This window comes from Phalacrocorax carbo, chromosome 1 (genome assembly GCF_963921805.1).
Source record: "Phalacrocorax carbo chromosome 1, bPhaCar2.1, whole genome shotgun sequence".
In the NCBI taxonomy this organism is placed as follows: Eukaryota; Metazoa; Chordata; class Aves; order Suliformes; family Phalacrocoracidae; genus Phalacrocorax; species Phalacrocorax carbo.
In genome coordinates, this window is record NC_087513.1 from 63279175 (window position 1) to 63293930 (window position 14756).

Below are 14756 nucleotides of genomic sequence, written 5' to 3' on the forward strand. Positions count from 1 at the left end.
TTGGGAACAAAAATGGAACAAAGTAGTGTGTGTTATGAATAACAAAGCAAGTCAAAGTAGGTGTTTAGAAAAGGAATAGTGCAATCACACTAATATCTTCAGTAGCTCCTACTAACTGACAAATGCTAAAGGCAGTAAAGGCTTCCAGGGTGGTATGGTGTTTAGTACCTTTAGGGTGAAAGCAGTTCTCTTACTTCAACACTGCATCTGTATGGTGTCATGAAACAAATAGGAAAAAAAAAGAGGAAACTTCGCATTTGCCATAAAAGTGTATTATATGAGGGATCACACTTCCTGGAAATTTTTCTTTTGGTTACAAAAACAGATATTTCTGTAAATTTCCCATGGTCCTGGAGCACCTGATTAGTGCTTGTGTAATTAGACACCGTTATATTATTCCAGCAATGTTGTCTTCCCCTGAAGACTTCTGCGCAGAATCTTTTGTATAAGTAGTAGGTAAAAAACATCCTGAATTTTAGCTTGGAACTAAATTATTATTACTGAATATTAGTTCTGTGTATCTATGCTTGTCCAACGTTGTCTTAAGCTCATGTGATGAGAGAACTAGCCTATGTGTATGTTGCATTTGCTGCATACTATGTTTTAGAGCTCTACACATGGCACATCTTCCTATCAAACTTCTGGATACTGACAATTTCCAAACTGTACCAGATCACAGCAGTTACCTGGTTAGTATAATGCCATGTTCTTTGGTGTCACACATAGAGGGATTTTCTCTAACAGCAGCTGTCTTTCTATATCATAATACAAGGCTGAATCTTTTTTGTGCACTAGGGGTTGCACACAGTGGCAATTAAGACAGATACTGATGCCATCTTGGCAGAGCTGTTCCAAATGTTTCTTTTTAGGTAAGTGTCCTTAAGGTCCAGACCCTGTGAAGGGAAGGGGGAGAGAGGGTAAGGACTGAAAGACCAAATGTATGGGAGCCCCAAATAAATACAACTTAAAGCGTAAAAGCTTTCCAATTTCTTCTCAGATTGTGAACGTGTCACGGTTAGTTGGTGTTGATAACCCTGTGGAGCTGATCTATTTTGTGGAGGACCAAGATGGAGAGAGACTCAGTGCTCTGAAGTGCTCAGACCTGATGAACAGAGTTGATATCCAGCGGGCTGCAATCATCCTTGGATACCGCATTGAAGGCACCGTTGCACAGCGTAAGCCCTATCAAATCCACACTGATGCCAGCAAAGAGAAAGGGTGGCATTAGCTTTGGAGATCACGGCACTGCACAGTGCCCACTGTTGCAGTGTTTTGTTCTTGGGATGCTGCAATTTTGACACTCCTGAGGAAATGAATTTTAGCACTCTTGCAGTGAGCTATGTGGTGTTGCTTTGCTTCTTGGAAGACTCTGCGGAGCTTGGAACTGTAACAGGTTCCTTAAGTGCAAGCCTCACTGCATTCACTTTAGTGCTTGTGCTAGAAAAATACTGGCTAGGTAGATATATTCTTGCTGTTTTCATGTCTCTCTGCTAGTCCAATATTTCTTTACAGCTTATCTTGCCCAGGAGCTTGCACAAAACTCACGATTGTGGGATGGGAGGGCATCAGAATGAAACGGGTGTTTCCTTTAGCTAAGTAATGCAGTAAGGAGAGAGACAGAAGACCTACTCAAAAATACCATGTTATGATTAGGAAAGAAACTTGAAAATATCTTAAAACAGTAACAGACATGCATATGATCTACAGAATACCTCATGGATACGAATGCTTAACAACCTTTTCTGTTTTCTGTGCAATATGGAGGCATGAGTTACATTGTACCACAGGGTATTTTGCCAATAGAACTAGCACGTGTCTGATTTTTTAAAATTCTCTGCAGAAAGAAAAGAAAGAGAGGAGTAATAATGGGACCATCTGGCTGTGTTTCTAAATTTTGTTCCTCATTAAATCAGTAGTTTAAAGATAGGTCAGTAGCTCATATACATCTGCTTAATATCTGTAAATGGACTGTAATATTGGTTAGACTGACATGCAGAAAAGTTGCAAGAATAAATTCCATTTACAAAAAATGGTAAGAGTTGAACAAACTTCATTAAATGTTTATAGCTTATTCTGCATGTTGCAACTTTGACATGTCATTGGAGAAAGTTCTTTTAAGAGGCATAGAATGGTAGAAACTTGTTAAAATGTTTCTTTTTATTGGAAGGAACTATACAAAAAAAGGTTGTTTTTATAACAAAATGGAATGTCATAAATGGGCTGTCAGATATATAAAACAAGATTTATAATTTCATTTAATATCTAGATTTATAATTAGAATGGCTATTATTTATATATAAAAATAAGATTGCATAGAGGTACGGCTTTTAATTTGAAAACATTATTTTAAGAAAGTGCATCAGTTTGGTAAGAAATTTATTACTGCTGTGGGTTTTAGTTCCACATAAAACCACTATGCAAAATAGAGCAAATGCAAGTTTTGTTGATTATTCCAGTTTACTTTTTATATGCATGACTGGCTTGATTATGCTTTCCAGTCGTTTGTTTCTTCTGTGTGGGGCTAAAGGATCTCACACACTGACAAAGAAACAGAGAAAGGGAAAAAAGCAACTAAAATTACGGAACCTGTATACCTTAGGGAGGAGGGTCTCATTGATTTTGAATTGACTGTGATAATTGATGGAGAAGGTAACAAAATATATTATGTATAACTAGAGAGGCAGCTGATAATACTGCTTCAAGCACGATACAGGCAATAAGGTTGGAAAGTCCTCCTCACCTTTGTTAGTGGTAAGTCATTTTTCTGGACCCATTTCACTATGTCAGCTCAGTTTTGGGTTACAGAATGACGTGGCAGAAGTATATTTTCATTAGTAGTGTAAGCACGGGTCTTCAGAAGGTAGGCCAGGACAATCGATCACCTGCCCCATGCTTCCTGAGCGTGACATGAATGAACTTATAAGTGGTGTGATGTTTCCTGTGTGGCTGGTTTCTGATAAATTCTTTAACTACCATTTATGAGAAGATAAAAATACGTAACCTTGAGGTGTCCTTGTTTAAAGATATATAACCACATAAAATTGCTGTCTTCCTTTTAACTTCACAGCTGTGGAGAAGCTGAAGGAGTCCACCTCAGAGTCACAGAATAGCAACCTATGGATCATTGTTGGTGTGGCAGTCCCAGTTGCTGTGGTGCTCCTGATCGTTATTATTTTATACTGGAAACTTTGTCGAACAGACAAACTGGAGTTTCAGCCAGACACAATGAGCAACATTCAGCAGCGCCAGAAGGTAAAAGGGAAAGCTGTGCTGAGAGGAGTTTGGGTATTCTAAGCGTAAATGAATGTGAGAGTCGAGGGAACACCTAGCATCCTTAAATACCATGTGAAGAAACAGTTTCAGAGCATTCCGGTTTAAAGAAAAAAAAAAAAAGTCAAATGATAGTTGAAGTCGAGAATCCCATAGTGTTTTATTTGTTCTTCTAGGTATATGATGCTGCATTAGCTAGATACATCCTTCTGAAATGTGGTCACTGAAGCTGAAAGGAACCTTTATCACTTCATTTCGAGGCTTTGGCTGGGACTGAATAAGAGGAAATATACTGTTTAATCACTGACCTTGTTTTCTGCAGAGGGCTGAATTTTTCTTTGGAGAGCTTCTGCTAAACTAATTTGACAGCTAAACCACACTATCCGTTATACCTCACGTTGTAACTAGAATTTGCTAGAGCCTATCCTTGCTGTTCTGTGTTCTGCTGGGGCTCTTGTGTCACAGTTGTGAGGGCCTGTGGCAGACTAGGACTTTAATTAGTGGATCTGCATGAGACTGCATGGGTGAAGCATGTTGGCTGGAGTGTTGGAGGACTGGGTTAGGATGGTGAGAAATTCAGTATACTGTCTTTTTCCTGCCCAAGACTGTAATGAAAAAATATATAGTCCAGGATTTTCACAAAGGATGTATTCAGTAAAAAGAGTGGAAAAGTGACTAAAGGGTTACAAATTACACTTTTCCGTTCTACAACTGAAGAGAACCAGTCTGTGTGTCAGAGATGCTTATTACTGACTATACTTTCAGAGGCATTATTAAAGGCAAAATAATCTGTGCTAATCCTCTGGTACTGTAGTCATGTTCTTGTACTGTCACCTCATGTTCAGTCATACAGTTTTCTCCATAACCAGTCTTGTCTGTACACCATGCTCTCTTTCAAGATAATTAATGATGTGAAAGATGAGAGAAGCGTAAAGCGGTTGCACTTCCAAAGCAGTCAGAACAAATCAATAGTAACTTCCACTTGTCTTGCCACTGCAGACTGAGTGGCAGAATAGAGGTCGGCAACAAGTGGTACCCTTTGATGAACTTCACCCCTGGTACCTTGTTTCACCTGTGCTGTGGTAATATGTAACACAGATTTTGATTGAAGGAGTTCCCCACAGTAGTTTCAGCTAATTTGAGAAGGGTCATACAAAAAAGGCAAAAGGGGATCATTACCCTTGGTACTCTGTTTCATCACATACATTTTCAGTAACTCTCTGCTGTCACAAGCTTTTTGTAAGAGAGCATTTGGGTTGGGTTGACTGTAAGGCCAGAAACATCTTTCAGTTTTGCTTTCTTCTGGGAAAATGGCTCGGTTGTTTTTCTCTACTGCTTCTACGCTATTCTTCATTTTAATCATTCATGAGTCAGAAGCCTTGAACTTGTTTGTATGCAAGTCTCATTTCAGTTTGCCAGGAGAGCCTGTCACTTTGCCTTCTTTAGGGAAGTCACTGTAAGCGTACTAGAAAGAACCAGTAAGGACATCTAGTCCAATGCTTGTGCCAATGGATGGCTCATACGTTAATACTGAATGAGGTAAAGCAATAAAAAGTGTCTTAAATTTTTATCACTTAGCACATTAAGCAGTTGGCAGAATCTACTTTGAAAACCATTTTCCTTCTTTGCCCAAGATCCAGAACTAAACTAGTACTCTTGGCTTCCTTAGGAGCAGGCTGTCTTTGGGCTTTCTTCATGTCTTCAAACAGTGAGTCGGAATTCCAGGTCAGAATAGGGCTTATTTAACAAGCGCTAAAGACCCCTGTACAGTCACAACAGCATACAAATGGTATGGGACATTTGGTCTGGTACTGCCTTTTAAGATTGTGGGTTTTATACTTCTAATTATTGTAAATGCAAAAAAAAAAAATCAAAGGAGTGAAATCATGTGGTCAGGGATTTAGGTATGTAAATAAACTCAATTTAAAAATTGACTCAGGCTCCCCTTTCCTCACCCCATGCAAAATTATTTCCGCTCCCTCTTTACAGAGCTTGATTTTGGTACCAAAGGGAAGTGAAGGCCTGCATTCCATCTGTAGATGGAAGGATATTTAGGTTAAAGATCTGGGGCTTTCTCTTGGAATCAATATTTCATTGGTAAAAACGGTAAAGATGCATTTATAGTACTAGCTCTTCTCACTTCCATTAATCTTTAAAAACATTTTCTTTTAGTGTAAATATGGAAATGGAATGTATAAATATCAAAGTATTTCATTAACATATGCATGGCATATCCATACTGGAAATAGAAAACAATTCTTTTCAACCATGTAATAAGTCTACAATGTGTTTTGCACTTGAAAACGTGTGTTGGTTGGAAGATGATAAACTGAGACGCCCTTTTCTTGTTCAGATGAAATAGGATATCATACTGCACTGGTGGATCTCCAGAGGTATCACCAGTCTTTTTTTCCAGTGTGTTTAATTAGCCATTTTAACATAGCAGATCCGTGGGCAGCATAATAATCTGCTAGAGTTCACAGTAGCAGCTGATAGCGAATTATGTTACCTGTGACTTAAAAACCCTGGAACAAGGTTGGGTGTGGGGTGAGGGGAAAGCCTGTTTGCTTCACGCTGCTGAGGAAAGACTTTGCCACTAAAAGGCTGGTTCCTTGACTCATCAAGAGAGCAAACTTCTGGAATGTCCAGTAATGTAGATTACATGAGTAAGACATAAGTTTTGCAGGAGCTTTTTATTCTCGGTTTAGAGTCTCTTTTACAAATTTGCATTCCTCTCTTCAGAGAGATGCTTTAAAGACGATACAAACTTCTCTTTCTTCCTTCCTTTCACTTAATCACTTCATTCTGGTTTTAAACTCCTGCTTTTTTCTGAAATATTTTGATATGCACTCAGACATTATAATTACTTAAGTTTTAATTTCAATCTTCTGTATGTAAAGGTTTCCTTTTACGGAGTAGGTATGATTTCTGTGTTCCTATGACCACCATTAAAAGTCAGTGACAACCCTCACAGTCTATATTCTGGTGAAGCAGACTGGTACTATTATCTGTTGATAATAAGACTGTACATGCCTTTTGGGTGTGCAGGCATAGCTGTGCTGAAAAGTACTCAGATTCTGCTGTGACAAACCCATGGAAGCACCCAAGATTGCATTATGTGCCATAGGACCCCTGAAGCTGGGCTTTGGTTCAGATTGGCTGCTGTGGTGGGTTAGTGCCAGGTGCCCACCAAAGCTGCTCTATCGCTCCCCCTCCTCAGCTGGACAGGGGAGAGAAAATGTAACGAAAGGCTCATGGGTCAAGATAAGGACAGGGAGAGATCACTGTCACAGACTAAACAGACTTGACTTGAGGAGATTAGCTTAATTTATTAACAATCAAAGCAGAGTAGGATATGAGAAATAAAACCAAATCTTAAAACCCCTTTTCCCTACCCCTCCCTTCTTCCTGAGCTAAACTTTACTCCCCATTTTCTCTACCTTCTCCCCCATAGCGGCACAGGGGGGCAGAGAATGGGGGTTGTGGTCAGTTCATCACACATTATTTGTGCAGCTCCTTCCTCCTGAGGGGGAGGTCTCCTCACACTCTTCCCCTGCTCCAGTGTGGGGTCCCTCCCACACGAGACAGTCCTCCATGACTGTCTCCAATGTGGGTTGTTCCCACAGGCTACAGGTCTTCATGAACTGTTCCAGCATGGGTCCCTTCCATGGGGTGCAGGCCTTCAGGAACAGCCTGCTCCAGCATGGGTCTCCTGCGGGGTCACAAGTCCTGCCAGGAAACCTGCTCCACCATGGGCACCACTCTCCTCGGGTCCACAGGCTCAGCCAGGAGCCTGCTCCAGCACAGGTTTCCCATGGGGTCACAGCCTCCTTCAGGCATCCACCTGCTCCATTGTGGGGTCCTCCACAGGCTGCAGGTGGATATCTGCTCCATCATTAACCTCCATGGGCTGCAGGGGATGAGCCTGCCTCACCGTGGCCTTCATCAGAGGCTGCAGGGGAATCTCTGCTCTGGTCCCTGGAGCACCTCCTCCCCCTCCTTCTTCACTGACCTTGGTGTCTGCAGAGTTGTTCCTCTTGCATATTCTCACTCCTCTCTCCAGCTGCAACTGCACAGGTTTTATTTTTTTGTTCCCCCTTCTTAAATATGTTATTCCAGAGGTGCTACTGCCATCGCTGATGGGCTCAACCTTGGCTGGCAGCAGGTCTGCCTTGGAGCCGGTTGGCATTGGCTATATCAGATGTAGGGGAAGCTTCTAGCAGCTTCTCACAGAAGACACCCCTGTAGCCCCCCGCCCTCCCAAACCTTGCCACGCAAACCCAACAAACAGCTGCTTGTCCCCTCCCTTAAGGCCAGGTCACTCTCAGAGATAATGTAGATAATAGCAAAGATGATGTTTCTTCTAGGTGATGACATATTCAGCGAAGGCCTGTTCTGCAGATTGGGCATACCATGCCACTCTGTAAGTTTCTGTTCTCTCCATCTCTTCATCACAGGATCAGTGTCTTGCAGACAGGATGGCATAAGGTCCTTCTTCAAAAGGCTCTTAATGTTATCTTCTGCAAAGGATATATAGAGAGCATGAACTCAAACAATACTAAGGGATTTTTTACTTCTGGATAGTCCCAGAAGTCTGTTACTTAAGTGAATATAAACATAAATACATAGGAAAGAAAACTTTTGTGGGAACTGATGCTAGCAAAACCAGAATCAAAGATAAAGTAATAAAAAAAAAAAAGGACCTCAAAGAGACTCTGATTAGCTAATCCATCCCTCTGCCTCAAAGGAGGATTAACAATACCTAAAAAATATTAGGTTACCTTTTTCATTCTGGAGATTAGATGGGAAAACAAGCCTAGATCAAAGTTATTTGGACCCTTTTTAAACGGGGAGCTAAGAAAGCAGGTCAGAGCAGTGAATTTCTATGCAAGATTCATTGGCCTGTGCAAGGATAATTCTTTTCAAGATATGGAACTAAGATATTTAAAGGGCACATCAAGTATTCATGACTTGTTCTGTAAGCTGTAGCATCCTACTGGAAATTCACCTTGATGTGATCTGGGTTGTTGCGCTGGATGAAGACGTCTTTGCCTTTGGAAGTAAAACGATGCATAAGTGGCATTTTTAAATTACAGGATTCCCTCTCTTGCCATTGCCTGTATTCACCTTGACATCATCCCAACCTGAGATTTTTTTTTTGTTGCAAAGAAGCTTTGCCTTTTGTGAGGAATTGAATTTTTACCATGGGTTATTTTTCTTCTTAATGAAAAAATGGATAAATGTCTTTAATGCCCAAACCATCATTCTGCTCTGTAGTAGACCACTGACATTCTTGTGTGAAAATGCTGTCAACCCCTTTCCTCTTCCCCAGAGCAAAAAAAAAATATCCTACATACTCTCTGTAACACAAGCAGAGTTGGCAGCTTTATTTCTTTATGAACATCCAAAAATTAAAACAGAGCCTGTTTCACTAGGGATTTCACTTTCTCCGCTGGGTACAAGCATTTGGAGAAAAAATGTCAAATCTTTTGCTAGGACTTTTCAGAGGTAGCTTCAGCTCTAGACAGTTATTCACGGAAAGGCTCCCTGCCCTAATGACCAGAATCTCACACCTGTGGACAAGCTCATTGATGGTTTATTTAGGTGGTCTTGGATGTTCTCCTGTAAGTGCTGGACATGCTGAAGTCATAACTTGGACTGAGTTGCTTACTCAGCTCCTGTTTTTCCCAAGGCCACATTCTAAAACCCTAGGTGGGGAAAAGTCTACTTCTCTAGCCAGCAGTCACTCCTCTCTGGGGCCTGCTGCATGCCACTATGGTTCTTAAAGGCTGAACACATCTCTCCAGTTCAGTGCCCCTCCTGTGTGTTCACGTGTGGGAGAGCTGAGGTGGCTCAGTCCCCATGAAGCCTAGGACAAAGCATACAGAACCCCACCTTCTCCTTGAGCAGTAGCACAGGCAGTGTTAGAGATGGAGGGCTGCCAATTTGCATCATGTGCCAGCAAACCTCAGCTAATGTGTCGTTACCTGGGGACCGTTACCAGCCCTTGCGTGTCTACTCTAATCTGCGCTGCTTCTGACAGCCAGCCAGACCTCCGTGTGTCACTCACAGTTACAGGTAATGAGTCATGCATTCTGCAAGATGTCTGAGAGAGGCTTGTGTGGATTTTTATTTTTCCCCCCAAGCAGGGAGATCTGATATCCGAATCTCATGTGTCAGGTATAACTTTACACCACTGAATTGAGAGTTTTGCTTATTATTGTGTATTCCGTAGACTACCCCTTGGATGTTCCCAGGATCAGAGAGGCCGACCCTGCTGGAGGCTAAATACTAGGCTTCTGCTCTTGGTATAAAGAATTCTTGTGATGTTTTGACATCCTATAATGCTTTTGTTCATCTGTATAATGTAGAGGTAACAGCTCTGCATTGCAGAATAATTCCAGTCAAAAGAGGCTCATGTTAAGAAAAGCCGCTGACACTAATCTCAGAAAAACTATTTGAAAACTGACATGAGTTTCTGCAAGAGATTTCTGTCTGTGCCTACTGTTTGCGTAACAAATTATCATTCATTTCTAATAGCAACCTGAACTAACTATCCAAAATGTTGTCTTTTTGGAATTGGCATATAGGTTCTGCTGCTTCAGAGTCAATAGCTGGATTCTGACAAGGAACACAGTATTCAACACCTTAATTACTTCTCAACAGTACGTTTCTCTGATGGCATTTCCTCCGCAAGAGCTCTTTTGTGGGAACTCTTCTCCTGTAATAAGGATTAACTATTGACAAATTGTAGAAAGAAAATACCACACCTAGATATACTGCGTTTAGCGATAGATATAAAAAGTAAAAAGACTCCATTTGCTTTTTTACAAACATTTGAGTGGCTGTCTTGAGGTCAGACCAAAAGACCAGCTAGCCCAGGTGCCAAAAGCAAAAGCTTATAGAAGGGGAGAAGAACAGGGCAAGTATGTGATGCTTTGCCTTGAGTAACTCGTTCAACCTCCAGTTATTTGTGGCTAAGGGACTTTCTCTAGAAGTTTAGCAATCTACAACAGATTTCTCTTCCATGAACTTGTCTAGTCCTTCTAAACCCATCTGAGCTGCTGCTGTGGATTTCCACAGCATGTTATACAAAGAACCATTTCATCTTGCTCTTATCCTGCCACCTCCTTGTTTTCTGTGATGCTTCCTAGTCCTTGTATTGGAGAGGACAGTGAACACCTGATTCCTAGGCAGTCCTGACTTTACAGATCTCTGTCATATCGCCATCTCCATCATCTCTTTTTCCAGACAAAAGAGGCCCAATTTCCTTATCCATTTTTTTGAATTGTCCTTTGAACCAACTGCTAGCCTTTGAAAGGGCTAGAACATTTTGTAGTTCTTTTCTATCCTTTTTGACAGGGTGAGACTAGAACTGTGTATGCTGTTCAAAGTGTAGGTGTCCCATGGATTTATAGTGTGACATTTATATAGTGTCTACTTCTGAAAAGGAGTTGAACAAAAAGAATCCATTTTCAAAATACGGATAAACTTTATACCGTCCTAAACATAATAGACCACTGAGACTCTTAGATTAATACTGGGGAAATAAATTCTGTCTTTCCTAACAAAAGATGATAAAGACTTTACTGCAGAATTTAGCTATTTTGGGAACAAGGAAATGGGCCAATACCAAATCATTGTTTGTTGCCTAAGGTTTTAATGGTGCTACTCGCTTGTCAGCTTCATTTCAGCAAGAGAATATTTCTGCAGTATATATGAATGTACTTTCTTTCTGTGTGCGTTAAACCCTTTTAATATATATAACGTGTTTGAGTCACTAAGCCTAATAAAATACCAGCACAAAAATAAATGAAAATTGCTGATCTATGCTCTACCTTAAGCCTGTTAGCACTTTTCCCATCGTTTGCAGAGAGGAAGTGTTTCTGTTGTGTATGTGCTCTGTCCAGATGGTGAGAGCCATGTTATGAATGTATTCTGTCGCTTCACAAGTTGAGAAGAGAATTTCCTTAATTTATACTTCATTTTGATGTGTTGTGCGGCCGCTCTTAGAGGTGCAGTTGATCTCAGGTTATATATGTGGCCTTGGAGGAGTAATTGTTTGACATAACTTATGGACAAAAGACTGGCGGAACTGCGACACAGCAGTGACCTGTCTGTCCTATAAAGTTGGTGATCTTTTTCTAACTTACTCCTGACACTTTCATCCAACCAGTGTGCAAAGGAACCTCACCAAACTGTGGTTAAGAGAGTATCCACCCTGCGGCATTTCTGTCTGAGAAGGAAGGCTAAAACTGTGTGTGATTCAGACACAAAATTCTGCCTGTTACAGCAGTTATCCCAGCAGCCTGTGGGCATAGATGTACTCAGAGTTATGGGCTTTCAACAACATGATCCCTCTTGTATTTTGTGAAATTTACTGAGCTGTCATGGTAATATTAGTGTGGCAGGAAGAAATGCACAAAGGAGAAGAGGGATGATGAAAATCTGCGAGAAGAATCTGTCTTAAGAAAATATTTCAGAACAGGTGTCTTGAGAATTCCAGGCTTTATAAAGTTTTGTAAGTTTTGGGTTTTTTTTCTTTGCTTTTAATCCTACTCCAGAAGCAAACTTCCTGAGGCGGTATTTTTTTGTGGGATTCCTACTTTACTTACTATTTGTGTGGTGGTAAGCAGTAAACCACCGTTCTGATTTTTCAGAAGAGGGAAGGAGGGCCAGAGGCTGTACACTAGCTTGTTCTGGTTTTCCATGCCAGCCCTGGCTATACTGTACATTACTTTTACCCGGTTTGATGGTAGAAAGCCATGCAAGTATAACCATGTTTCTTCTCCACAAGGACATATTTGCTCAACTGCTTTACCTATTGCCAGTAATGGTGATAGTTGACAGAAGTGCTGTTGCGATGATAAATGAGATGTAATTTGTATGAAGAGGTACTTGGTCCAGGATGAGAAAATGGGCAGTAATTTGTACATACAACCCCTTTTTTGTCCTTCAGATCTCAAAATCCTGCTTCTTTTTGAGATGTCATGGAGGGTACGGGCTGTAACACAGCCATAATGCAAAGGTGATGGCGTCCCACCTAAGAGGCTGTGTAATGAACTGTCATTGCACATACACTTCTTTTTCCATACATACAGAGTTATCAAGTGAAGGTATTTAAAAAGAATTAGAGACCTTTTTTGTCTTGGTGCTTAAAAACATTTCCTAAAACAGCAGCAGTGAAGGATCCCTCTGCATATTTCTCCATGATGCTTAGTTTGCTGGGGTTTTTTTTGTTGTTGTTGTGTGTTGGTTTGGTTGTGTTGTTTTGTTTTGTTTGTTAAAGTAGGCCAGGGAGGAGCTTTTGCTGATGGCATAAGTTGGTTGCATCTAATCCCATTTCATAGTGAAATTGCGTCAATGGCACAAAAAAACCATAAGAAATACAAATGGGTCTGTCTTCAGTATTATGAGGGAGGCTATGGAGATGGAACTTTGCTTCTATGTGATCTTCTAATGTGCTTTTTTCATCAACAAAACTTTCTTATGTCTTAAGTCAGATATACATAGTTGTTATTGAATTGCATGTAAAACTTGTATGTGTACTTTACAGGCAGTCCTTGGCTATGATCCCAAAGGGTTTTATGTTGAAGAAGAGTAATGTAAACAAAACTACAGAGGGTATACTTCTGTGCGTAAGGGGTGGGGACGATATCAGAATGAGCTGAATAGAAAATGAGACTGAGAAAGGTGACTATGACTCAGTACTTCTAAATTCTTATTTATCAGTAGGTGTTTTAAATATCTCATGGGACAGCAACTGCAAACAATATGGGTGAATGATCCTTGTGGGAGGAAGAAGTAGCCAACATCTTGGATGGGATTGTAGAAGTGTGGTGAAAACGAGTTAAAATTGTAGAAGGATGGTGAAAAATATGAGTTAAAGTTAAGACCAGCCTAGCATGCACACTGGCAACTACAAATAATTGTCCTTACTGGTGCATCATGAGAGTGATGCAGTGAATTCACATTACCCTGTGCTATGGTGCCCTGGGAATACAGGGGAGAGTTTGGTGGTGTGAATCTTAGATTGTCAAAGGCAGTTTGTGATGTTTAATAGCTTTAAGCTATCCTAAATCAGACTGGCTTACATCTTCAACCCATATTAATTTTAAGGACACTGATTCTTATTGCCTTGCTGCATTTAAGCTAGTAGACTTGAAAACTTTTTTTTTTCCTTTCTGTAAAGTTTCTTTATTCTGTCATTTTTGTAGCATTCCATGTGCTAGCATGTTAGTAAGGTCATATGTCAGCAGGACTTCTTTACAGGGATTCCTGTCCTCTTCATACATTATGTACCAACACTAAAGTATTATTTTTTTAAACCATGCTTAGCTCCTTTGTTTCCTTAGAAATGTATTTTAACAGCCTCTGCTCAATGCATCTAGCTCTACAAGGAACAAGGCAAGACTGTGGTATAAAATCAATAGAAAATTCTTTTAATACATTGTTCTTCATATTACGTGCAAATTCAAGTGCTGCTTGTAGGAACTACAGGAAGAATACTGAGTAAGTGTATTTCTTCTCTCCTGCTTTCTGCTGAAGTTATTCATTGACCTGTGTGTGCAGTATTTTCTTTCTTGAGAAAACAGATTGTTGACATTCCTGGTGTGTCTCTGCATCTAGCGAAACAATATAGTAGCAAACATGTTACAATTCTGTGACTTGAACAGTACTGAAACTGTTAGCTGCTTTCATGGAATAAGTCTTGACGGAGGTCTCTCAGACTTTGTACGCTTCTGCAGAAATTATTTGATTTTTCTACAAATTGAACTTCAAATATTTTTTTTCATTCAGTATGTAACAATAGAATTAAAGCACTATCTTATTGTGACAGTGTCTTACCTATGTGACAATGACTTACTAATTTTAAATCATCTTCCCCTTAGATTTCAGCAGGTTCTGCATTTATATAATAATACAACACCTTATGAATGTGGTGGCTTAGACTTCATTTTGGTGGTAAGGTTCAGAATAGTTTTATCTTTTCCCTTTGACAAATATATAAAGGTAAAACAAATTAAAACCTTCTCTAACAACTTATATTTAAAACAAGGGATCTTTGCTAATACTGATTTTGTGCACTCTTAGATCAAGGCTCTTGAGGCTGATAAAAAGAGGCTCATTTTAAACACCTGAACAGGTAGCAGTATCAGCACAAATGCGCTCTTAAAAAGAGAGTGTATTCTGTCCTGCGTGGTGGTTAATTTATGAGTAGTAGATGACCGATACACACATGGTATTCTGACTACCTGTCCTCAGATGAGCAGGGGTCATTCAATCTGTTACACTGTATAACTTGATACAAAGGAAAAGAAGAATGTGGCAGGTGACACACAGAAATTCATAAGAAAATCTAGGAAACCTCTTTGGTCTGGAACAAGACCGTTCATTCTGCTGAGTATTGGTGGTCTGACCATCTAGTCTTGTAGAAAGCAGAGTTGTGTTTCCGTGTCCTTCAGGCACTTTTCACTGAAAACGTA

General features: G+C 40.3%; 1 protein-coding gene across 3 annotated transcripts in view; it reads left to right on the forward strand.

The window, feature by feature from the left end:
- KIAA1549 (KIAA1549 ortholog) overlaps window positions 1-14756 on the forward strand; it is a 153372-nt gene that overhangs the window by 102638 nt on the left and 35978 nt on the right. For all 3 annotated transcript variants that reach the window (XM_064456786.1, XM_064456766.1, XM_064456776.1), the window contains exons 9-10: window positions 998-1175; window positions 3068-3252. In XM_064456786.1, the coding sequence (XP_064312856.1) occupies window positions 998-1175; window positions 3068-3252 (363 nt within the window). The remainder of the gene's footprint in view (window positions 1-997; window positions 1176-3067; window positions 3253-14756) is intronic.